At 41.8% G+C, this 26871-nt stretch overlaps 2 protein-coding genes across 2 annotated transcripts; one reads left to right on the plus strand and one right to left on the minus strand.

The window, feature by feature from the left end:
- The first annotated feature begins 66 nt into the window (after positions 1–66).
- Positions 67–13052, plus strand: LOC144600591 (uncharacterized). Its single transcript, XM_078412354.1, has 2 exons — positions 67–1343; positions 12224–13052. Exons 1-2 carry the CDS (start codon positions 1099–1101, stop codon positions 12954–12956), a joined length of 978 nt encoding a protein of 325 aa, XP_078268480.1. The 5' UTR covers positions 67–1098; the 3' UTR covers positions 12957–13052.
- On the minus strand, positions 3669–22987 carry tmlhe (trimethyllysine hydroxylase, epsilon). The gene is made up of 8 exons (XM_078412353.1): positions 22875–22987; positions 21824–22010; positions 18811–18987; positions 18385–18661; positions 10221–10340; positions 9202–9438; positions 7788–7926; positions 3669–6808 (listed from the first exon to the last, which is right to left on the minus strand). The coding sequence occupies exons 2-8, from the start codon at positions 22005–22007 to the stop codon at positions 6677–6679; spliced, it is 1266 nt and encodes a 421-aa protein (XP_078268479.1). The 5' UTR covers positions 22008–22010; positions 22875–22987; the 3' UTR covers positions 3669–6676.
- Between the last annotated feature and the right edge of the window lie 3884 nt (positions 22988–26871).

Below are 26871 nucleotides of genomic sequence, written 5' to 3' on the forward strand. Positions count from 1 at the left end.
CTGCCCAAGCGAAATATGAGGTGCTGTTCCTTCAATTTGCACTGGGCCTCACTCTGACAGTGGAGGAGACCCAAGACAGAAAGGTCAGTGTGGGAATGGGAGGGGGATTTAAAGTGTTTAGCAACTGGGAGATCAGGTAGGTTTAGGCGGACTGAGCGAAGGTCTCTGCAGAAAGCGGAGGAGATGGGAAGATGTAGGATCCCATTAGAGGTGGCGAAAATATCAGAGGATTATGTGCTGGATGAAATAGAGTAACTAGAGAGAAAGAGAATAGGGCCCATTGGAAACCAAAGCGGTAATCTTTGTGTGGAGCAGAAGGGGTGAGCAAAGTCCTCAATGACCACCTCCTCTGTTTTAGGGTGGAGAAAGACATGAAAATTAGGGAACGGGACAGTTTATGGAGATGTCTTGAGGACAGTCTGTACTATGCTCAAGAAATTGCTGGACATCCTAAGGCGTATGAGGTAGATAAATCTCCTGGGTCTGATCAGATACACCTAAGAGTCCTGGCTGAGATATACGAATCATCATTTAACATGGGTGAGGTGCCAGACGACTGGAAGATGATTAATGTGCTTCTATTTAGGAAGGCCTGGGAGCTATAGACCAGTGAGCTTAACATTTGTGGTTGGAAAGTTATTGGAGAGGGCTCTGAGGGATAAAATTCTATACGCATTTGGACAGACACAGGTTGATTACGGATAGTCAGCATGGTTTTATACGTGGGAGATCTTACGAATCTGATTTGAGTTTGTCGATATGGGCTTCAGCATGGCATTTGATAAAGTTCTGCATGGTAAACTCCTCTGGAAGGTTAGATCACATGGAATCCAGAAAGCTAATTAATTGGCTTCATGGAAGGAAGCAGGTGGTGATGGTGGAAGGTTGTTTTTCAGACTGGAGGTCTGTGACTAGTGGTGTGCCTCAGAGATCAGTGCTAGGCCCATTGCTATTTGTGGATCGTGTCAACCATTTGGATGAGAATGTACAGGACATGATTAGTATGTTTGCGAGTAACATTAAAGTTGGTGGTGAAGATGAATATCAAAAATTATAACAGGATCTTGGTCACTGGGCAAGAGAGATGAGGTATGGTTAATGGAGTTTAATGCAACAAAGTGTGTGGTTTTACATTTTGGGAAGTCAAACCAGCAGGATCTTCACAGTGGGGCCCTGGGGACTGTTGAAGAGCAGAGGGATCTAGAAGCGCAAGTACATAGTTCCTTGAAAGTGGCATCACAGGTAGATCGGATGGTCAAGAACACTATTGTACGTTCTCCCCGTGACCTGCGTGGGTTTTCTCCGAGATCTTCGGTTTCCTCCCACACTCCAAAGACGTACAGGTATGTAGGTTAATTGACTGGGTAAATGTTTTAAAAAATTGTCCCTAGTGTGTGTAGGATAGTGTTAATGTGCGGGGATCGCTGGGCGGCACGGACTCGGTGGGCCGAAGGACCTGTTTCCACGCTTTAAGTCTAAAAATAAAAATAATTTAAAAAGTACTTTGACATATCCAGAGAAAAACTATAATCAGCAGCACCAACAGCCACTGAGTTAGGGTCAACTAAGGTTGGCAATCACCTACATATCCATTTCAGCTGAGTATTAATGAGTTTGGTACTTCAGGTGACTGCTCAAATCAGACAGCAGTATACTGTGCTGAACACTAGTAGTGACCGTGAGTTACAGCTTAATCTAGATTTCGCCACGCCACAACTATCACAGATGGTGCAAAAATAATAAAAACTTTAACTGAATATTTATTTCTGGAGAATAAGAGATTGAAACTTGTTATTGATCTACAGAGCCTTAGCTGAAACTCATCTGGAGTTCTGTAGCCGTTCTGAGCATCACACATTAAATTGAATGTAATGAACCTGAAGATGCTAATTTACCAGAATGACCCCTGGGCTCTAAAAGGATTCAATTGCTGGAAGATATTAAATAAATTAGTATTGTTTCTTCAGGAATCCAGAATGTTAAGAGGTGTTCCGCTTGGTCTAGTTATACATGAATACTATGAAGCCAAATTCAATTGCATAAGGTGGAGCAAAGAGAAAAATACAACATAGTTTGACAGTTGTATACAAATAGCACGGTGGCGCAGCAGTAGAGTTGCTGCCTTACAGCGAATGCAGCGCTGGAGACTCGGGTTCGATCCTGACTACGGGCGCCGTCTGTACGGAGTTTGTACGTTCTCCCCGTGACCTGCGTGGGTTTTCTCCAAGATCTTCGGTTTCCTCCCACACTCCAAAGACGTAGATATGTAGGTTAATTGACTGGGTAAATGTAAAAATTGTCCCTAGTGTGTGTAGTATAGTGTTAATGTGAGGGGATCGCTGGGCGGCACGGACCCAGTGGGCCGAAGGGCCTGTTTCCGTGCTGTATCTCTAAATCTAAAAAAAAAATCTAAAAATTCATTGTTTGCCATGAGGTAGGTTGAAGAATTAAGACTGTATCGTAGCTTGTGGAAGGGCAAGTCTGATAACAGTGGGGAAATGGTGCTATTGAGAATGGCGATGCGTTCTTTCAAGCTGCCGATGGAAGCAAATATAACATGGGATAACCGGGGTGGGAAAGGTCTTTGATTATGTTGGCTGCTTTCCCGAGGGAAGTCATGCCAGAATTGTAGAAAAATTCAGATAGGCCATTAGTCTATTGTGCACATTTCTGGTCTCCATATTACAGGAAGACTGTGATTACAGAAAATGATGCAGAGGAGAATTAACAGGATGCCAGTAGGGCTTAAGTATTATAGTTGAGCGAGCTTATGGGATTGTTTTGTTTCAAAAAGAGGAAATAGAAGGGAGACTTAATTGTGTATAAAATTATGGAGAAGTCTAGGCAGAGGTCAGTAATAGGACTCATAGATTTAAATTAATTGATAGAAGGAATGATGATGAGGTGAGGCAACTCAAACAAAAGTGGCAAGTTGGCTCTGGAACTCACTTCAAAAGGTGGCAAAGATAGAATCTCTTCCCCAATTTTAAAATATACCAAATTGAGCAGGTGAAAAGCCGTAGTATTCATAGACTTGGGCTAATCCCAATTGGCCTTCTAAACTAAACCTTTCTCTGGATTCTATGGTGAAAAAGTAAACAAATACTCTATAAGCCATTAGCATCATCTAGCAGCTGGCAAGATGGACCCAGTGTGGTGATTCTTTGTGTGCTCTTCCCAGAGAAGGATCTGCTGCCATCCGATACAACCACCTTACTCTTCAAAAACTTGCAGTTTAAATTGATTGGATTTATGTATGGTATATATGATCTGTTTGGTTAGCATGCACAACAAAGATTTTCACTCTATTTCTGTACGTGACAATGATGAACCTAAACCGAGCATCAAGGGGCGCAGTCTCCAAATCAGAGCCAGATCCATCAGGGGCAAATCTGGAAACAGTGTTGCACACACAGGATAGTTTCAAACTGGACCATTTCTGTTAATTACAATTGATATTAGGCCACTTGTTAAATTTTAATAACCAAATGGTAATAATGGAAATGGGAGAAGAGTAGTGTTAGATCACAGCTCTGCTATGATTACATGGAATGACAAGAGATTAAATGCCCTTCTCCTGTACTATACTTCCTGTCTCAGGATAAAGTATCAGGTAACAGAAGGGAAGGATACAAAAAATAACATAGCACATAACATTGGAAGGAGCAGTTTATTAACCATGAACAGTAATTGTAGCATTGGATAGTATAAAATAAGGATATTGGGGTAGGTGACAGGATTAATACAATAGTTATGAGTTTAAATCCTCAAGAAAACCAATTTTTCATAAGTTCATGGAAAGCTTGAGATTTTACAAGAGCTTGTCAAATCAGCAAGGAATAACATTGTATTGATAAGCAGTAAACATATTGAATAATTGAATATTGAATTGAATATTTTTCTATTGGCCAATTATGTATACATACAAGGAATCTTGCCTTGGCGTTTTGCTCGCAAAAGGATAAAAACACAATATACAGCAAACAATTAAAAATAAAACATTATAATTTAAACATGTGAAAATAAAGTACCAGAGTAAAAAGAGGCTACAAACTTTTGGCTGTTGAGTAGAGCTACTGCTCGTGGGGAAAAAAGCTGTTTTTATGTCTGGCTATGGCGGCCTTGATAGTCTGGAGTTGCCTCCCAGAGGGAAACACTTCAAAGAGTTTGTGGCCAGGGTGAGAGGGGTCAGAGATAATCTTACCTGCTCACTTCCCCGCCCTTGCAGTGTACAGTTCGTCAATGGGGGGGGGGAAGGTTGTAGCCAACAACTTTCTCGGCTGATCGAACAACGCGCTGCAGACTACGGATGTCATGCTTGGTGGCTGAGCCAAACCAGACCATGATGGAGAAGGTGAGGACAGACTCCATGATGGTCGTGTAAAACTGGACCATCATTGCCTGCGGCAGATTGTGTTTCCTCAGCTGCCGCAGGAAGTACGTCAGCTGTTGGGCCTTTTTGACTGTGGAGTCAATGGTGGCCTCCACAGTCAAAAACTACTAGCTGTTGTTTTTTCTATCTTCCAGACTCATTTTGAATTTGCCCAATTGTTGATTAAACCTATAGACCTGTGTCTACAGCAAATTTTAAGCATTTTCCAAGACAGCTATTGGGTTCACATCTTTTGACCATGCTAAAGTCAACCTTTCTTACTGACAAAAATTCTCTCCCAAAGATCTAGGTCTTGGTCCTATTACCATCTAATCAGTCTGGCTTTCATAAATTCCACTTAATTTGCACTTAATGTCCCATAAATAAAAAAGCCATTGCTTCTGCACCATCTTTTCAGTAAAATTCATTTGTGTCATTCTTTTATTCCTTTTATTAGTGGCCCATTATGGTGACCCAGATACTACTACTACTACCCCTTGGGAGGTTCCTGGCAACCTTCAGAACTCCTCCAACTTCTCATAATCTGCCCATGAAATTTCTATCATCATTCTACTTACAAATGGAACCAATATGGACCACACTTCACAGCTCTTCAACAACACATTCTTCTTTCTAAAATATCCTGTAGCACATCAGTAGCCTAATTGACAAAGGCATCAGGGAAGCAGTATTATCCTGAAGTTGTCTGTACTGAAGAAAACCCAACTTCTCTCCCTATCAAATCTACAAATGAATATAGCACACCAATTCTTTCTATATATTATCCTTTATAGCTGAGGTACTGTCAGTGGCAGAAAGGGGACAAGATACTGGGAAAATAAAAAAGTCATAATTTAACAGCTGAACCTGTAAAAAGCTAACTGGGAGAAAAAGGAGAAATTATTTTGGGGAACAATTTAATGCAGAGATGCCACTTCACACATAAATAAATGGATTGTGAGCACTGGAGACCTGATAACCTGCAGGCAGGCATTTTAATGGACTGAGATAGTGGATTCAATGGCTTATATTGTCCAGAATTCCTGAGATTTCAAAATCATCCCCTCGCATTGAAAGGGAGCAGATGAAACTACTGTTTAAGGTAAAGTGAGAAGAAATCACTGTCGAAGAAAGCACTGTTTGTGTTTACCCTTAACGATGTTATCAAGTCACAAGTGAGAAAACACAACACACCGAGTATAATTTTAGACTGAAATAGCATTTAATTACACGGTGAAGCCCCCCACCCCCTCTCACCTCAAACAAAGGTAAAGTGTGATACAAGTGCTCCTGAAAAAAAAAAACCCCATGTGAATGAAAGAGACATGTAAACCCAATAGGGAAGAGAACTCATGTTACCAATTAGTGGGCAAGAGTTTTGTGGCCTGTTCATTTTTCTAGTGTTAATTGTGGAGAAGGAATAGAAATTATTTGGGGGATTTACTCAAGACCATGTCTTGCTGATTGTTTACTCACAGCAACCCCACCGATGCACTGCCTACCATTTAAAACTTTGCAAAGAGGCCTACATAAAAAATAATCCCTGGTTTTATTTTTGTTTGGAGAGATCTCCAACTAGATATTCACTGTTGAAAGCTCATCTAGAATGTGTGAAAGCAGAGCATTTATCAATGCTTAAAATTTTGCCTCAGAAAAGCAAAAGCAATGTGCCAAATGCAATTCATGAATATCAAAACCAACTTCCTCTGCTGACACTGGAAAATCTAAACAAATTGAGTTTAAAAATAGGAAAACTAGCATGGACATAACAAATTCATCTCTTCAAGATGTCCAAAGCTCTTCTGTCAATATTTTTGTTGAAAGATGAGATGCTTAATTGTGAATGCTACTTCAGTGCTGACTCTGATGATTAGCCTAGAGATTTTTTATAAATAGCTGGAGTGAACCACAGATTCAGTCTATGAAGGCATTGCTTCTTTATATTCAAACCAAGCTGTCTAATGCACACACCTTTCTCTTCGACCCCATTCCAGGGGTTTCTTAAATACTCAGTTCTCTGCTGTTGTATTCTACTTCACATAACCAGCAAACTTGTTTTTTGTGGGGTTGGGCTACATTTAAACCAAGTGACAATGGTAAAAAGGTGTCAAACAGCAACCATTAAAATTCTCAAATTGTTTTAATTGAGCAATGAAAGCAAAATATAAATTTATTTGTAAAATAGTTAATCAATGCATGCTCTTTCATGAACTTTGTAAGATTACATGCTCCATTAATTAGATCTGGAATTCATCAAGGAGCCAGTGCTTGTAACATAATTTGTCTTCAAATTCTGAAGCATTTTTAAATCTGTATGCCAAGACATCTTGCGGTGTTCAGCACGTCATCTCTCATCAAATAACAGCCACAGAGCCGCCGATAACCTGTGAATGCATCACGGCCATGCAAGACTCTCCAATTATCTATAAATAGAGCCTGTAATTGATACGAGTAGTCATGAGAAACGTTACTAATTCACCCCATGTGGAAGAGTTTTGACTTTCCAAGAAAGCACATCCATTCCCAAGAATACTGCTCTTCGACCCCCGCCCCCCACTATTCGAAAAAAATTACAAATCTTTAGCATGTAGGTCATATTTACATAATTAATCAACTGCATACGTTCCAAATGTACATTTTGCTCCTTTCCCTTCTACCCAAAACCACACCCTGCACTCCTCGCTCCCAAATAATACTGATTGCAAGGAAAATTAAGAACCAATAAAACCCATCTACGATGTAAGACAATTAAGGCATCTACAGCAAATTGAGAAATCCAATGGTTATTTCATGAGAAGCACTAACACCTTAAAACAGCTTTATTTTGTTTATTTATATTTAAACCAAATACGACTATAGGGAGTATGAAAAGTCAGCTATTAACTGAATAATGGACCTTCATGATGTAATACATGTTGGCGAGGTTAACATTTTCTCAATTAAGCTACTTGCATCAAGCTACATTAGCCCATAAAATGTTGGAAAGGGATTTCGACAAAAGATACTGAAACTACAAAAAGGGACAACACGGATGGTCAGTGTGGACTAAGTGGGCCAAGGGCCTGATTCCATGTTGTATATTTCAATCAAATCAATCTCAGAGATCTTATCTTTGACAAATTCTCATGAACTGCACACTTCTTCAACTACTACTTCAATTGCATACAACCCAGACCCAATTCTATGACATAGCAAGTTAATTAAGCTTATTTTGACTCACCCAGTCTTCATGGAAACTACCAAGTGAGCTATTACAAATAAAAGCTTTGTGACAATTCTTAATTTGATCAAATGAATGTACATATTGGTCCACAACATCTATGAAAACTGAACTCCATACAAGGTCAGAAAGCAGGACATTTTTATAACATTTAAAAATTAAACAATTTGGGATAGACTAACTTTGTATCCTTACCTTTCCAGGCTTGAGTTTTACCCATATTTCATTCTCTGGCTTCCTGAGTTCTGTTGTAAGGGCTCGGTGTGCTATGTACCATTGGTGGATTACATCATGAGGCGCTGTGCTAATAACAGCTCTATCATAATTATTGTATCTGAAAAAAAACCAGTAGGTAAGAATAATGTTCCCAGAATTGAGGAATAAAAGGGTTTCACAAAATTTGGAATAATTTTAAAATTAGATGAATTTCAGTGGACTACAAACAGTTGCCTCTAGAGAAAATTTGAGAACAGCAAGAACAACATTATATGCATACGACCTGAAACTGCAGGGACAACTTTATCAGAAAGAATAAAGCAGGAGGGTGTGAAGTCACTTAACAAGAATTTGCAATCAACACAGATCATTAAAGGATTTAAGAATATTAGAACCGCAGACCAAAGTGACAGAGAACCTAGAAGCTCGTGCAATTGGGGTTACTGCTCAAGGATAAGCAGAGACATTATCTTGGGGATGGCAGTCAATTTCCTTGCAGTGATTTCTCCAAAACTAAAATCTAGTAACACACTAAACCACCAATCAAAAATAAAACATGGTCCATTAATATGCCATTCAGCCAATCTTAGTGGAGATATTTTAAACTATTTAAATATAGAATACAGCATCAACAGCAAAACATGCAATCAATTATCACTAAAGATGGTTATAGCCACCTTCAGCTTGCTGCGTGTGTGTGTGCTCAGTAGCATTACATTGGCATTCCATCTAGGTTTTGACCCAGTAACCATGAAGGGATCCTATTATGCAGTGCATATTGGGAGATGTGGTATTTCTATCCGCCAGCTGCCTTTGCCCTCTCCGTGCAAGATCATGGGTTTGGGGAGACGTGACATTCTTTAAAGTAGCTATGACAAATTGCAATTGTTTTAGCAAATGGTGCAAAGCCCAGTCATAGCTGGTCAAAACCACAGTAATTCTAATAAAAAGATCTCCAGGATGGGAATTGGGGTGGAGGAAGTGACGGAATGGGAACTCAAATGAAGGTGCTCTTGGTGATCCTGATTTGAAAACAATATTTAGTTTTGTTAAAACAGAATAGTAAAATCAGCCAAATATGTGGGTAGAATTCACCAATTATATACAGCTGGAAAAAGGGAATTCATTTGAATAAAAGTCTTATTTTGATGTCAGTTAGTTTAAATCACAAACCAGTTTTTAACTCATTTTAGCTCAATCTACAGCTGTCCCAATCAGGTTAATATAGCCATAGGAATGCAAAATGATACCAGTTAACAGTCCAAAACAACACTTGAATAACAAAGTCTCAGTTCCCCAACTCTAGATAGCATGGACACCTTGAGGAATATGTTTGGGCTGTCTGTTTATTCCTTCAAAGATAACAGATAAATTTAAAAAAAATGTTGCTTGCCTTATTAAATATAATTCGTTATTCCACGGATAAACATTCAGAAGTGGTCCAATTCCAATCATGTGATTGTGACATTCTCCTACATTCTCAATATATTCATGCTTGATTGGCACCTTAGTGAGTAAATCAAAGTTAGCAGGACTTTGTTTTCGTACATTTTCTGCAGCGTTAAACCCATCTTCCAACAGAGTTCTTCCACCAGTTCCATCATGCTTCAGACAATGAAATAACTGAACTCTTGTATTTAAAAAAAAAAGAGGAAAAATTAACAGGGTAGATGACATTAGATAAACACATTTGTTTAGGTTGCATTCATTGGCAGATGATTAACCATAAATCGCTCAGTTTGCAGCAGTGCACCAACCAGACCAATCACATAGTAAAGCAGTCTGTATTTAAAAAAAACAAAGCCCTTAATTCAATATCCCAGGCATTGCAGTCTGCAAATCCACTATTTTAAACTTAGATTCCAAATGGATCAGATCATTCAATAAACCCATTAGGATATTTAAAATGGTGATACATCTTGTGATAAAGTCAAACATAGGGGAATAATCAAGGAAACATTTGGGCTGTCCTAACCCAACTTCATTCATATCGTTAAACCTTTATTCCTTAGAGAGTATACTTTTCCCATGACATGTTGTTCTTCAATTCTTTATTCTACAGCAAATCCTGACGAAAAAACCTTGAACAGTATTCAACGATTAAGTGTTTTTAATTTTTAACAAACTCTTTATGAAATGATTAGGATGTCAAAATGCTGGATATATTTATTTTACTTTTCCACTCTCTTGAAGACCATTCAAGATCAGTAAAGTAACAAAGAGGAATCATATTTAAAATATACCCAGTTTGTCTTGAGGGAATAAATGAGGATCTATAGGAACATTAATGGTTGGATTAATAATTGAAAACAAAAACTACCAAATCTTCTACCTCAAATCACAGCAGAAGAATGGTGAGCAACGAATGGAGAGCATCTCTAAATTTTACAACCTATCTAATTATACACATACCCACACGGTTCCTGAAAGTAAGTTGTGTCAATATGCCGATCAAGTGCCACTTTTGTGTAAGCGGTATCACCACGCGAGAAGTCAGAAGTAAAATCCCACATTCGGCCATAAATGGACTCCCTAGAGCAACAAAGTTTAAATTTACAACCATCCTCAAAACATCCAAAGGAAAATGAAGTTAATTCTACAGTTTAAAGAACAACAAAATAAAAATATTTCAATTTTCCAACGTTTGCACCAAAAGGCACGAATGCAGGAAATACCCACGATGCATTCTAACTGTTTCAGATCAACGACCCAGCACATAACAGAGAGCAATTTTATTTTGCTACCCACTTCAAGATTTCCCCACTGCCTGACTGTGTACCTCCTCCCCAGCTCCCAGGCAGTTTGGTTCAGTCTATGGACCAGAGAGCAAATAATATTTTAAAAGAATGGAGAGGTAGTCTAACAACGTAATGAGGTCGCAGATAAAACAAATTAGTTAATAGCTGTGGATATTTACATCATGCAAATAATTAAAGCAAATGGTATTCAAGATTGATTGATTAGTAGGACAGGATGTTACAATCCCTAGCGTTTGCACAATAATTGACTGGTGTTGTTCATGGGGATGACCACTAGGTGCTACCATTCAGATACATCTTCAGTTGTTTACCTCAACGTCACTGGGTGTTTCGGCCTTTTATCACAAGACACCTTCAGTCGAGGCAGGCCCACCGCAGGGTGATCAGACCTGGGTGTGTGTCTTACGGTTAGCCTCGAGATGGTCACATGGCAGCCCAGACAGCATCTCTTCTTTTCAGCCACAGCCAGTGACTGCTCCGTTCAACGGCATTGGCAAGTTTTTTGATTGCCCTCCTTTGGGCCTGCCCTCTGACTCCTACTTCCCTCAGGAGCCTTGCGGTGGAACTGGCTACAAAGCCCCTGCACCCCACCTCCACTGGATGCCACTTACACTCCAACCTCGCTCCTCTGCCTCTACTGCAAGGTTGGAATATCTCAGCCTTTTCCTTTCATATGCCTCATCCACAGCCTCCTCCCAGGGGACCGTCAGCTCAATGATGAAAACACGAGTTGACAGGAGTTGGACCAGAGGACGAGGTCTGGTCGCAGGTTGGTAGCTGCGATTTCAACTGGGAAGGAAAGCCTCTGGTCTAGGTCAACACGCATTTCCCAGTCCGTGGCTGCGTTCAGTGGGCATGAGTTGAGAGGCGAGGGGTTAGTCCTCCATTTCTCTCCTTTCCGGATGAAGGATGGTATTTGCGGGAATGTTATCTGGGCATTGATAGGCATGGCGTTGGTGGTAACTCTCTTGCACTCGAGTTCAGCTGCCAAACACCTCAGCACCTCAGTGAGGCCCACCGGAAATTGGAGGAACAGCACCTCATATTTCGCTTGGGCAGCTTACAGCCCGGCGGTATGAACATTGACTTCTCTAACTTTAGATAGTTCCTCTGTCCCTCTCTTTCCCTCTCTTCCCCTCCCCTTCCCAGTTCTCCCGCAGTCTTCCTGTCTCCACCTATATCCTTTCTTTGTCCTGCCCCCCCGACATCAGTCTGAAGAAGGGTCTCGACCCGAAACGTCATGCATTCTCTCTCAGCACATTTCTGTAACTGTGTTGCTTCCCCAGTGACAAGTGTGCACAGAACAGTCAAGAGTGTTTTATTGTCATATGTCCCAGATAGAACAATGAAATTCTTACATGCAGCAGCACAACAGAATATGTAAAGATTGTACACTGTTGCCATGGGAAGACATTACCAAGTGGACGGGGACAGGTTTCAAGGATGTGCTCTGTTGTAATATATAAGACAAGGGGGATGTTGTGATATTGCTGGGACTACTTTGTGTATCCAAGAACTACTTTGTATGGCTGTGTATATAAGTGATGGGTGTGATTAGGCGGTCACTCTGGATGCAGGTGGCCACGGAATAAACAGCCTGGAGTTGAGCTCCAGCAATGTAACCTTTTTACATAAATGTACTTGTGGTCCTTCCAGAGTCACCAAAGGTACAACAGGTACCGGACCACGAAGTACAACATGGTGGCAGCGGCTTGGTGTTTCGCTTAGGGAGGGAAAAAGAGCCCTGAAGGGAAACAAAACGAAAGAAAAGTTTCCAGCTCGGTACGGGACGTTTGGAGTGCATCCCGACAGGGCCAGTGTGAGTTGGTATAGTTACCTGCTCAGTAGTCGGCGCCGAGTTGCCGACGTGACGCTGCAAGCTGCTGGGGGAGGTGCGTGTATGCTCACGTCACGCCCCAGCACCTGTGTAGGCCCGAGATTAGAAGCCTGCGACTGCTTCGCCGGGGAAGACCGGGAGACCCGACACACACGGAGATGTGCGGTGACCGGGGAAGACCGGGACACCCGACACACACGGAGATGTGCGGTGACCGGGGAAGACCGACACCCATGGAGGTGTGCGGCAACCGGAGGAGACCGGGAGACTCGACACCCACGGAGGTGTGCGGTGACCGGGGAAGACCGACACCCATGGAGGTGTGCGGCGACCGGGAGAGCCCCGGGAGAGGCTGACACCCACGGAGGTGTGCGGCGACCGGAAAGACCGGGAGACGTGACACCCACGGAGGTGTGCGGTGACCGGAGAAGACCGACACCCATGGAGGTGTGCGGCGACCGGGAGAGCCCCGGAGGAGACCGACACCCACGGCGGTGTGCGGCGACCGGGAGAGCCCCGGGGGAGGCTGACAACCACGGAGGTGTGCGGTGACTGGGAGACCCGACACCCACGGAGGTGTGCGGTGACCGGAAAGACCGGGAGACCCGACACCCACGGAGGTGTGCGGTGACCGGGGAAGACCGACACCCACGGAGGTGTGCGGCGACCGGTAAGACCGACACCCACGGAGGTGTGCGGTGACCGGGGGAGGCTGACACCCACGGAGGTGTGCGGCGACCGGGAGAGCCCTGGAGGAGACCGACACCCACGGAGGTGTGTGGCAACCAGGAGAGCCCCGGAGGAGACCGACACCCACGGAGGTGTGCGGCGACCGGAGGGACCGACCACCCGCGGAGGTGCGGCGGCCGGTAAGGCCGAGGCACTAAATACTCACCCAGGCGCGTCGACCGTAGAGTCGGGATGGCCCTGGGCCCGAGGCAGCGGCAGCGCGTTGGAATTGCGCGGCAGCTGTCGGGAGCACCTGTGGGCGGAGCCGGGGAGCACTTGTGGGCGGGGCCAGCGGCAGCGCGTTCGAAAAGTTGAGCGACGGCTGCCGGGGAGCACCTGTGGGCGGGACCAGAGCGCACTGCAGCGGAGGCGCGATCGCACCGCGATTACAGCAGTGCCAGCCCAGCAGTGGGAGCCTAGCAGTGCCAGCCCAGCAGTGGGAGCCCAGCAGCGCCAGCCCAGCAGTGGGAGCCCAGCATTGCCAGCCCAGCAGTGGGAGCCCAGCAGTGCCAACCCAGCAGTGGGAGCCCAGCAGTGCCAACCCAGCAGTGGGAGCCCAGCAGTGCCAGCCCAGCAGTGGGAGGCCAGCAATGGCAGGCAAATCATGGTGGTGGAGCATCTAGAGCTTACACTACGTTTGATCTACACAGCACGTCTTCTTGAGGGGAAGATATGGAACAAAATGAATATTTTGTGTTTAATGACCTGTGTAGTGATCTGTGTAATGAAAGCTTAATGTATTATATTTGATGCTTTTGTATAAATGTATATATCTGTGGAGTGACCACACAGAGTGAGTGACCACACGGAGTGAGTGACCACACGGAGTGAGTGATCACCCGGAGATGAGTGACCACCCGGAGATGAGTGACCACCCGGAGATGAGTGACCACACGGAGATGAGTGACCACCCGGCGATGAGTGAAATTCCGCAGAGGAGTGACCACCATGATGGCGAAAAAAAGCAATTGTGTTTAATTGTGTTTAGTTGTGTTATTGGTTTTGTTTGCAAAAAGCAATGGTGTTTTGGTTTTGTTTGTTAAATATATTTTAGCCCTCGAATGGTAAAGAAAACAATTTTATATAAGACAAGGGGGATGTTGTAATATATAAGACAAGGGGGATGTTGTGATATTGCTGGGACTACTTTGTGTATCCAAGAACTACTTTGTATGGCTGTGTATATAAGTGATGGGTGTGATTAGGCGGTCACTCTGGATGCAGGTGGCCACGGAATAAACAGCCTGGAGTTGAGCTCCAGCAATTGTAAGATTTGAGAAGTTTTCCCTCATTTGGAAAGCAACACCAAACAAAAGAGCTGCCGTTTGGACATTTTAAACGAGAGACTGGGGCTGATAGCGGAGAAAGGCTGCGGTCAGATTGACAAAGGATGTCACAATCCGTGGGTCCTAAAATGGCCGCAGGACCTCGTGACCAGCCACAAAAAGTAAAAACCTTACAACCCAGTCTCTAGGTTTCTGCAAAGCTACGGCCAGAACAAAGGATGGGTATTGGCCATGCAGAAACCTACGAAACCAGGTCGGAATCCAGACACTGGGGCGCTGACATCAGCATACTCACAATGCCCCAAGCTGACCTAAACAGTTCATCTCAGTGAGGGGGCACAATAGCCCATAGAAAACTACCTGGTAGGTGATGGGAAACCAGTTAACACCCATCACCTCACAACGAAATCCCAATTAACACCGTCTGGCCATCCCCGGTATCCCCGAACATAAGCGCAGATCAGAAGAAAACCTCATACATATCTTTTTGAACAAAGAGATTCCAAGATCTGGCGGGAGATAGGACGGGTCAGAAATAGTATAACTGGCCACTACTTTTGGGTTTTAAACTCAAGAAGAAATACTGGAAGAAGAAGCTGAAGCTAGAAGAAAACCTGCAAGAAACGCAAGCAGGCAAGAAAACGAATGCAGGAGGAAGAAAAGACAGGCAAGAAAAACGGATGCAAGAGAGAGGAACAGGCACGCAACTCGAGGAGAAATACTGCCAAACGAACAGCCAGTAACCCCAGTAATAGCCCCATGGTGAGCATGCATTCCAAATCCTACATATCCTGGACATAGTTTAGTGTGGAGGGGAGGGTGGTTGTTAATAAACGTTGGGTGTGTACTAAAATATGTGTTGGTCAAGGTTGCGATGCGTCGTGCGTTCCCCATCTTACAGTCGTGTATGTGTCTTGCAGAACTGTGTTTAAGAATTCATAAGTAAAAGGTATTCGTGTATGTGTCTTGCAGAACTGTGTTTAAGAATTCATAAGTAAAAGGTATTCGTGTATATGTCTTATAGAACTGTGTGTGTTTTATGATTCATAGTTATAAGTATTCGTGTGATTCAGTATGTGTTTCATAGACATGTATTATAGAACTGTATAAGTATTCATGGACAATAGTCCCAAGTGCTGAATAAAAGCCTTTTTCATTTAAACCCTGGTTTTAAAATCTGGTCTGGTTGAATTTGTTCTGCACTATAAGAGCTCCTGCATCTAAGCCCAGTGTCTATAACCGTAAGGGGTGAGTGGGTCGAACCACTCACGGGGAACCAGTGTGCACAGCCTGGTCAAGGGATCAGAGCAAGGCACGGGGACCTTAGGTCGGGCGAAAGCTCGGCGCAGAAACCCCTTACATAATGTAACCTTTTTACACAAGTGTACTTGTGGTCCTTCCAGTCACCAAAGGTACAACAGGCACCGGACCACGAAGTACAACATGCTCAAGGCTTTCTTAAATAAATTCAACATTCCTATCATTTCCTGGGAGTCTGGTTCACAGCAGCTCAAAGCAAAGGAGGAGCATTCAGGATTATAAAGAAACTGGATGCCGTGTATTAGGACCATTGTCTGAAGGGGGAGATCATCTCGCAAATCACCTACCCATCCTGCCAAATCTTTAGAAGTCAGTGGTTCCAAAATTGCCTCATTTGTGCCCTCAGAACCCATAAAATTAGTCGTAACTCATCCTTGATCATGCAAGAATGCTTAAGAATTCCTAATGCTGTGGCATTTGGAATCTAAGAATATAAATGTTAGAACAGGTGGCGCAGCAGTGGAGTTGCTTCCTTACAGCGCTTGCAGCACCAGAGATCCAGTTTCGATCCCAACAAATGGTGCTGTCAGTACGTTCTCCCCGTGCTCATGTGAGTTTTCTCTGAGATTTTAGATTTCCTCCCACAGTCCAAGTGGCTTGGTGTATGTGTAAAATTGTCCCTAGTATGTATAGGATAATGTTATTGTGCGGGGATCGCTGGTCGGTGCAGACTCGGTGGGCCGAAGGGCCTGTTTCCGTGCTGTATCTCTAAACTAAACAAAACAGGTTAATGTGTGGATAAATAAAATAAAGAGCTTCAAATTCCAGGGACACATAGAACCAAATTTTGAAGCGAGAGGGATTTGTTCATTTGGATAAATTGCACCTCAGAGTTCTGTTCGGAGTGTTTAAATTATTTTGCAGGAAAAGATGGGGTATCAGAGAAGGTGGATAGAGAAGGGCTGTTGATTGTAACCTGTAAGAAATAGAAATCTGTTTTTAAAAAAGAAACAGGTTTTAGAAATAGGATTGGAGAAACAAATGCTAAGTTATAAAGGGAAATTCTAAATGCATGCAGCACAGTAACCACGAGGAGATGTCAGCACAAAATTCCAGGGGAAGTATGATACTGTGCCCACGACAAGAAAAACAGCAGTATTGATTACGTATAGTAGCACTGGCGAGGAATTATGTAATTTAAGGACCCGCACAGTATTTGGTTAGAAAATGAGCAATTCAAAAAACCTGTATTTAGAAAAAAGTCAAAAGCTATTGATGCAAAGTAAAATCATAGGTAAATTATAGAATCAAGCATGGAGTCGGAAACTTCAAATGATTCTTACGTAAACAGGAAAATAACAGAATAAACAAAGGGAAAGCGGTGCTATATTTTCTCCCAACTGCCAAGTAAAATATGTACACGAGGATGCTTGTGCGTACAGTAAACCCTCGTAAGAATTCACGTTTGATTATCCTCCTAATGCCATGTTTCTTCCCTCCTGGCATTGGGTTAAATGTCACCTCCCCCCCCCCCCCCCCCCCCCCCCCCCCATTTGGTTATAGCAGGCAATCAGCAATAATGGACACCATTCCTCCCATCATGCTCTGTTGTTGCAAGGGGCTACTGTATTGAGGTATTTAAACCCATTGCTGGGGAATGGTGCAGGGGGAGCAGTATAGTAAACAGGTGATATTCCTCGGGTTTGGAACATACTTATGGATAAAGGACATTACAAAGAACAAAAATACTTAGAACAGCCGTAATTTTAAGCTGGTTGAATGCAGACAATGATAGAATGATGGCAACGAACTGAAGACCCTATTCTTGCTCTGAAGGGGTGTGATGAGATGCAGGAAATAGGCGAGATGTGGTCAATGGCTCGGAATTATGGTAGAAGGAAGCCACAGTTAAGGAATACTCTTAGAGGCACCTCTGCAGAAAGTCATGTCATGAGAGCCGTTATGACAGAGACGAGTATTGGGAGAATAGAATGGAATTCTTACAGGACTCGTGGTGAGAGACGTATAGTTCTTTATAATTATGGAATTTTGGACACAAAATTGATGTTTTCAGGTAGACTATCCATAAGCTGGAGACATAGAGATCCAGAAAAGGATGAGAAAAGGACCTGGCAACTCAAGGAATTAAAAAAATGTTCGCAAGTGGATGCAATCTGGATACAATGCATGAAAGGATTCGAGATTCTGATTCAACAATGATGTACAAGAAAACTATATAAAGTCTTAAGTATATTAATGGGAACATGGTTAAACAGCAGTGGAGTTGGTTGGAAAGTTCTAAAGAACAGGCAAGGCCACAATGAATTTAAAAAAGGTGCAGAACAGTGGAGATTTATAAGTCAAAGGGCTAATTCACAATTTCTTGAAATTGTGATTGATTGGCTTCATATCTAATCTCTCCCACAATACTTGGCGAGTAGAAAATAGTGTCATCATACATCAGCAAATGGAATATCTACATAATAGATATTATTATAGAATATATATATATATATATAACTGAATATCGACATAATTGTGGGAATAAAACCAAACAACTTAATACTATAGCAACAGCATACGCCTTCAGAGTTACAGTTTAAAAAAAGCCACATAACTGGCATTTGTTTGTATGATGATCATCTTGGGACCTAAAGCTTTAAAGGCATCGTCAAAAAAGAATCAAAATCCTTCAAAAACTTCACCTGATCAAGCCAATACGCAATGCTATGGCTTCTGTTGCCTCAACGCTCACAGGAACCTCTTCAATAAAAGAGACTCCATAAAGAAGGAAGGCCTCCAAGAATTTTTTTAGTTCCTTGTCTGATTCCATGACAGCATTATAAGTAACATAAGGCATTTTTGCTTCGTTATAAACAGCAGCATTCCACAGGATGCGTTTTTGAACAGTCTGGTTCTGGCCTTCAAAAGAATGTTTTGCCAACCATGACAAGTCAAACTTGGTCATATGATTATCTGGCCCTGCAAATGAGACAGAAAATATACCAAATTAATTTAAAAGCAATAAGACCTAGTATTAGAAATCAAAGTACTAATTAGGTAAGAATTTCAGATTTATTTAGTTCCAGAGAGAGGATTAAGCTTTTCCAGTAATTGAAAGAGCAACTCACAAGTTATGTAGATTGCATCATTATCTGAACGTATGTTTGCTGGCTTGATGGCCAAATCCACTTGGGCAGTATCCAAGCTCCGTTGATTAGTTTTTGAGTTGAAACATGATGCAGATCGACAATGATCCCGTAGCCAAACATAATCAAAACACATCACCAAATCAGAATACGTCAATTCTGGAATAGTAACGATAGGGTTTACCTTCAATTACCTGTCTCCACCAGACATATTCAGATATCAGTTAAACAAATATAGATATTTTAGGGGAGAGAGGGGGAAGAGACTAAACAGAAGTACAAGAAAACATTTGTTTATAACTATAAATTAAGATTTGGAACAACTACGCATCAGGAATTATCCAAAATGAATAAGTCATCGTTGTGCACATTTGCTTCACTTCACAATTAAAGCAAGACTTTAATGTTATGATAGTTTCCACACACTTTTGATCTTGCCACACTGAGCTTATATCCACCATGAAACTAAATTATTATTCTCCTTGGTTTTTCAGAAAGTAAAATGGGGTTTAGGAACATGGAATATTGAAGTTAATTCAGTAAAATAATACGTGTAATTTTATGATAGAAAAGATAACCTCTTCAAAGTGGTAAGAATAGGAAAGTTGTAAAGATTTATTAGTTGATACTGGAACAATGGCGAGGAATTTGGAACCATCGCCATTGAATTCCTGTCAAACATTTCCTATGCAGACTTTATATCCAAACAGGTCAGAAAATTTGCACCGACCAACAATTTTTGCATTTAAAAAAAAGGATCTTTGAAGCCAATATTGAATTTGTGTACTAATAAACTAAAATTAACTAATTTGGCAATGTAATGATGTTACCTTCAGCTTGTACAAAATATAATGGAACAACACATAGAAACATAGAAACATAGAAAATAGGTGCAGGAGGCCATTCGGCCCTTCAATTCATTGTGATCATGGCTGATCGTCCACAATCAATAACCCGTGCCTGCCTTCTCCCCATATCCCTTGATTCCACTAGCCCCTAGAGCTCTATCTAACTCAACACTTTGGGAAGGACATGACTGCACTGGAGAGGGTGCGGGGAAGATCCACCAGTTGGTGTTTGGAAAATACTACACAATAGTATTAACATGTTCCATGTGAACTCTGTCACAGACATGATGTTCCCAGGATGCAGTGCTTCAGTAAGAAGAGATTGAATAGGCTGGCTTTGTTCTTCTTGGACTGAAGGAAGAAAGCCGAGGGCGGGAACTAATCGAGTTGTACAAAATTATGAGAAGCATAGGTAGGCTAGATAATAGCAAACATTTTCTCTAGAGTGCCCATCCAAATACTATGTAAATATAGCAAGAGTTCCTGTCTCTTCCACTCACTCAGGAAGTGCATTCCAGATTCCAACCAGTCTGAAACTAGAAGGTATAGGTTTAGGTCAAAGGGTAGGAGATTTAGAGGGGGTCTCAAACCTAAGGGTGGTTGATATCTGAAACACACTGTATGACTGGACAATATTGATAGGCACTCTCACCATTTAAGTAGTATCTGGACAAATACTCAAATTGCCAAGGAAGCATATGGACAAGGAAGCTGGTAAATGGGATTAGTATAGAAAGGGACAAAAGGTCCTGTGTCTGTACTGTAAGGCTTTGAGATTGAAGATGAATAGGACATCTACAACCTATAGTTTCCACAGAAATTACATGTTGGGACAGAAAATGTGTCAGTCCTAGCAATTAACGTTATCCCACACACCAGCTCATAAGGTCGGAGACTCTCTCAGACCTTTGCATAGAGTGCCAATTATATCATTGAAATTTAGGATGCAGATCAAAATCATTTAACATGGAACATGTTAATTTATACTGAGGTGTTTGGTGCAAGGTGATGGAGAGTGATAAGTCATATATCAGTGACATATAGAGAACAGGAGTTTGAGATCCTACTCTCAGGCTTCAGTAACTAGAGACCAGTGATGTACAGTCAGTGCATGTAGAAATGCAAAGGCAAGGCTAGAAACATGCAGCTAGAAACAAGGTGCATAAGCATGGCTTTTGTGTTGGTGCATTGAAATCAGTTCTGGTGTCGTGAAGTGCCTGTCAGGGATCAGTTGAAGATCATTTTTACGAAATTGCCAGAGATGGATACCAGTGTGTTGCAGCAGAAGAGCAATCACGTAAGAATTAAAACAGAGAATGCAGGCAAAATTCAGGTCAGGCAAAATCTAATGTCATAGAGACACAGCATAGAAATAGGCCCTTTGCTTCATGCTAACCATACACTGCAACTTTTATACTAATCCTACCCACACCAATTTTATTTTCCCATCCTTTGCCCCCTAGATTTTATTCCTTACTTCCTACAGGTAATTTACTTTGGCCAATTGATCTACCAACCCACAAACATTTGGGGTGTTAGGTAAAACTGGAATACCTGGAAGAAACATGTGTGGTCAAAGGGGGAACACAAATGTGACATTAGATGGGGGTGGACCAAATGTCAGAGGGCCTACTTTGAGACCAGAAATCATTGCATCATACAGTTTAGAATAACAATGGGGATGTGCAATGAGCAATCTAAATGTGGAATGTAATTGGTGCAATTAATTCAATGGAAAGTACCATGATCTGGACATGGTGAAGTTGAACAAGAGTTGGCAAGTAAAACCTGGTGAGAAGGTAAGGGGGTGGAAAGGAAAAGAAGCCAGGTTAAAAAAAAATCTAATGGCGGTTATGAGAGATAGGAAAAGGATAGTACTGCATGGGATCATTCCACCTTCCTCCCCAAAACAAAATGCAGTGGCGATGGTCTCGAACTCACGATCTGGAAGAAACATAATTAAATCAGGGTTTTTTAAAGGGAAATTAGTTTTTAGAATTCTGTAACAAAAAAACCAAAGGAACTGTTAGACCGCAAGATGGAACTGCATTTCCAAATGAGGCATTTTGAAAAAAATGCAGGATTTATGAAAATCCATACTTTTTCTTTTATCCAATTTGGAATAAGAGAGGCTCTTGTCACCTTACCCAAGTGATTGTCATGAATCAACCACGAACAGTTCATAGAATCTGGAGCACCATGTTGACACCGTAGTATGTTTACTGCAGGTAAAAGCTGTTTTATGCGACAATGCCATGGCCTCAATCCTTGAACATCAGTCTTCAGATGCTGTACACTGACACCAAGACGTAGTAAGCGGTTCAAATACATTTTCTGAGGTGGGGATGAGGTTATAGCAGGGGGAAAAAATGTATCTTGCATTAGAATTTGAAATTTACTACTCAAAAAGTACACTGGCATTAGCATGTAAACAGGTTTTCTAAAATAGACCACATAGCTGCTCGAGGGATGATTTATTCACATATTATAGGATGTATAGGTAAACTAATCCCATTGGTTTGAAAGTGTACGAACAAGTGACAGGCTAAAATTCATACCAGGTCATTAAGGAAAGTTGATGTTACTACACAATAGTTTGAACTGTCACAGCCATGATTAATGTTGGGTCGTCTGATCCTTTTGAAATCAAAAGGAACACAAGATTGATTAGATAAACTCGTGTCACAGAACATCTTTCATCTTTATTAAATGACAGAACTAGGTATTGGGAGTAAATGGCCTTCTTTCGTCACTTATGTTTTCTTCACTACAGTAAGACCTAAGTCAAAAGAACATTTCTAGAGGATATCTTAGAATTTTTGGGCTGCTGCATTTATTGACGTAATACAGTAATGCAAAATTTAAACATGGAGCAGCCAAATGAAAAATGTCAATTAAAGTAGGCTTATTTGCACCTAACATCTATGAACGTACCATGATCAACAGCTTTCAGTCAATCAGCTTTCAAATACAAAACATATTTTTCTCCTCAAGAGATTAGAGCGAAAATAAATGTTTTCAGGAAGAAATTGGACTTGCATTGTTTGAAACAATTTTGCTGAGCTGATGAAATATTTGCTTTGAATGGTTAAGTATGCAGTTTAATGCCTAGTCAGATTGAAAACCTCATTTTGTAACAATTGTGAGCAGTGATTCAAGTTAGTAGCACCCGCTTACAGTCAAAAGTGCCACTCTTACCTCTTGAGGCTCAGATGTTTAGGCAGACACGCTAATGCAACAGCAAAGGAGGTTGTCCACAGTCAAATGATATAGGTTTTGTAGAGGAAGGATTCAATCCAATTGAATATTTTCTAAAAAAGAGACAAAGTGCAGGAGTAACTCGATGGGTCAGGCAGCATCTCTGGAGAACATGAGATCACCTACAGATCCTTGTATCACAAAATGCTGGAGTAACTCAGCAGGTCAGGCAGCATCTCTGGAGAGAAGGAATGGGTGACGTTTCGGGTCGAGACCCTTCAGATTCGGGTCTCGACCCGAAACATCACCCATTCCTTCTGACCCGCTGAGTTACTCCAGCATTTTGTGATACCTTCGATTTGTACCAGCATCTGCAGTTATTTTCCTACAGATCCTTGTATCTCCTTTTAACATTTTTTAAAATTGTGCCGTTGGGGCAGGAATTTAAAACGGAGGCATGCAAAGATTGCATGCACTAATTTCAAAGAGAGAGTTATTTTCGGTGTCTTTGCCAGGATTTACCTTCAGATTCATAACATCACTGAAACAGATGATCTGATCAACAAATCTGTTCATGGAATTGCTGTGTATAAAATGATGCTTTTTGTTGCAATTAAATAGTCTTTCAATTATTTGAGGGTTTGAATGACATCACACACTAATGTAAGCCTGCCTTTTATAAAATCAGATTTTGTAAATTTAGAAAAAAGTCTGAAAACATATCGCTGAAGCAACATATTGTTGGGCTTGATTCTCAGCCCGCACTCAACCAGCACTCAAGCATACCTCAATAAGGGAGACATATCCAGCAGCGCACTCAATTCCCCTTTTGTGCTGTGGTCTACATAAATCTTCACCAAATATAAGACATTGGTGATACCGTATTTAGAATATTGTGTTCAGTTTTGGGCACCATGTTATAGGAAAGATATTGTCAAGCTTGAAAGGGTTCAGAGAACATTTATGAGGATGTTGCCAGGATTAGAGCATGTGAGCTGTAGGGAGAGGTTGAGTAGGGTGGGTCTCTTTTCCTTGGAGCTCAGGAGGGGTGATCTTATAGAGGTGTATAAAATCATGAGAGGAATAGATTGGGTAGATGCACAGTCTCTTGCTCAGAGTAGGGGAATCGATGACGAGAGGACATAGGTTCAAGGTGAAGGGGAAAAGATTTAATAGGAATCTGAGGGATAACTTTTTCAAACAAAGGGTGGTGGGTGTACGGAACAAGCTGCCAGATGAGGTAGTTGAGGCTGGAACTATCCCAACGTTTAAGAAACAGTTAGACAGGTACATGGATAGGACAGGTTTTGAGGGATATGGACCAAGTGCAGACTGGTGGGACTAGTGTAGCTGGACATGTTGGCCGGTGTGGGCAAGTTGGGCCGAAGGGCCTGTTTCCACACTGTATCACTCTATGACTCTATGTGTATTTAAGATTGCATTACCAATATTTTCCAAAGGTCTGCAGTTTAAGCCATAAGCGATAATTTTGCACTTGAAGGAAACCAGCTTCTCCTTTGTATTATTAGTTTAAATTATTGTCATGTGTGCCGAGGTACAATGAACATCAAGACAGCATGATTACAATGAAGCTGTTCACAGTGTACAGATGCAGGATAAAGGGTATATAATTTAGTGCAAAATGAAGTCTGATTAAAGATACTTCAAAGGTCTCCAATGAGGTTGATGGGTTAGGACCACACCCTAGCTGGTGATAGGACGATTCAGTTGATAACAGCTATAAAGAAATTATCCCTGAATCTGGAGGTATGCATTTTCACACTTCTGTACCTCTTGCCTGATTGGAGAGGGGAGAAGAGGAAGTGTCTGGGATGAGACTCATCCTTAGTTATGCTGGTGGCCTTTCCGAGGCAGCATGGTGTAGATGGAATCAATGGAAGGGACATTGGCTTGTGTGATGGTCTGGGTTGCTTCCACGATTATCTGCAATTTCAAGCAGTCGGATTGAGCTGTTCTCAAACCATGCTATGATGCATCCCGATAAAATGCTTTCTACTGCACATCTGTGGAAGTTATGCTTAGATATCCAATTATTTGCAAGAGTAGCATGTTTTAATACACGAGTGCCCAACAATTCCCCAACATAACAAAACGAGTTATCATAATAACATGAAAATTAGTCAAGAAGAGTGTATTTCCACTAAAGGAAATTTGACTTGGACCTGCAAGCAAAGCAGCCACAAAAATGTTTCAAGGCAACAGATGACAGCATCTATATTTGTATAAACCAACATAGTAGTTTAATATAAATGCGTATTTAAAGTTCCATACACCGATGCCTTTATTTCCTTTGTGCATAAACACACATTTCTTTTCTGATGCATAGTTCAGAAGACAATAATAATCATTTTAGTTTACATGTTTTTAAAGCAAATGAATTTATCACCAATAAATATTCAAACCGATTGCTAGAGTCCATATAGAAAAACACGCCAAAATTAATTCTGATCATTCGTTGCTAAGTTATTTTTTCAAGATTGCAAGAGTGACATCCTCCACTTTTTTCAATCTTTGGTCTACTTGTATTGCCACTTTCCCTTGCTCTACAAGGGTAGCAGAATCTTCAGCTAACATTAGTCACCACAGCAACCTGCTCCCCAATCTTTGCCATGCTCCATTTATTACTTTCAAAAGTCCCCGCACACACTTCATTTATGCTTTCATAACATAGCACGTATTAAAAGAGACAGAACTGAAGGACTGGGTTCTGGAACAGCTATTTTCAAACAACCATCAGGTTATTGAACTGACCTGCCCAACCCCAATCCACCTGGAACACAATGTACCATCTCTTGATCTACCATGGATAGACTTGTTTCCCAATTGGTTTTGTATAACTAATGGTAACGTACAGCATGTGAAAGTGTAGGATCAACTGAAACCCACGACAGAAAGCAAAGAACAAATGACACTTAGCCGAGCCAGACACCTTGTGTCTCGTTTATTCCAGAAGCCACGTTTACCTACATTCTCACCAATCATAACCCGTGTGCAGATAAGGCCAATTAGTGCGTCTGACCTTGGAGTTGTTATTGAGCTCGTGTGGTTGGACCTTCTCGTGAAGCTGCTGGCAAGTCGCCAGCGGTGACAGATTATATGCAAAACCGATGTGGGTATGATGGTGCCGCAAAGCCAAAGAAGATGCAAGCCTCATTTATAGTTATAGGAGTAGAATTAGACCATTCAGCCCATCGGATCTACTCCACCATTTAATCATGGCTGATCTCTGCCTCCTAATCCCATTTTCCTGCCTTCTCCCAACAACCCTTGACACCCGTTCTAATCAAGAATTTGTCTATCTCTGCCTTAAAAATATCCACCGTCTTGGCCTCCACAGCCCTCTGTGGCAATTTCCACAGATTAACTACCCTCTGACTAAAACAGTTCCTGCTCACCTCCTTTCTAAAAGAGCACTCTTTAATTCTGAGGCTTTGACCTCTGGTCCTAGACTCTCCCACCAGTGGAAACATCCTTTCCACATCCACTCTATGTCTTTCATTATTCTGTACGTTTTAATGAGGTCTCCCCTCAACCTTCTAAACTCCAGCGAGTACAGACCCAGTGCTGTCAATTGCTCATGACATGTTAACCCACTCATTCCTGGAATCATTCTTGTAAACCTCTTCTGGACCCTCTCCAGAGCCAGCATATCCTTCCTCAGATATGGGGCCCAAATTTGCTCACAGTACTCCAAATGCGGCTTGACCAGCGCCTTAGAGCCTCATCATTACATCTTTTTTTTTAATATTCCAGTCCTCTTGATATAAATGCTAGCATTCAATTTGCCTTCCTTATTACCAATTCAATAGACAATAGGTGCAGGAATAGCCATTTGGCCCTTTGAGCCAGCACCGCCATTCACTGTGATCATGGCTGATAATCTACAATCAGTACCCCGTTTCTGGAGCATTCTCTCCATATCCCTTGACTCCGCTATCTTTAAGAGCTCTATCTAACTCTCTCTTGAAAGCATCTA

The sequence above is a fragment of the Rhinoraja longicauda genome, chromosome 15, assembly GCF_053455715.1.
Source record: "Rhinoraja longicauda isolate Sanriku21f chromosome 15, sRhiLon1.1, whole genome shotgun sequence".
NCBI classification, from domain to species: domain Eukaryota; kingdom Metazoa; phylum Chordata; class Chondrichthyes; order Rajiformes; family Arhynchobatidae; genus Rhinoraja; species Rhinoraja longicauda.

Excerpts from the sequence above, each read along its gene's own strand:
- LOC144600591 (XM_078412354.1), top strand. The coding sequence starts at position 1,099 with ATGGAGTTTAATGCAACAAAGTGTGTGGTTTTACATTTTGGGAAGTCA. Across the intron at positions 1,344-12,223 it reads CACACTCCAAAGACGTACAG|AGTCACCAAAGGTACAACAG; the intron begins GTATGTAGGTTA and ends TGGTCCTTCCAG.
- tmlhe (XM_078412353.1), bottom strand. The coding sequence starts at position 22,007 with ATGTATTTGAACCGCTTACTACGTCTTGGTGTCAGTGTACAGCATCTG. Across the intron at positions 10,341-18,384 it reads TTGCGTATTGGCTTGATCAG|GGAGTCCATTTATGGCCGAA; the intron begins GTGAAGTTTTTG and ends TTGTTGCTCTAG. Across the intron at positions 7,927-9,201 it reads AACGAATTATATTTAATAAG|ATACAATAATTATGATAGAG; the intron begins GCAAGCAACATT and ends GTTTTTTTTCAG.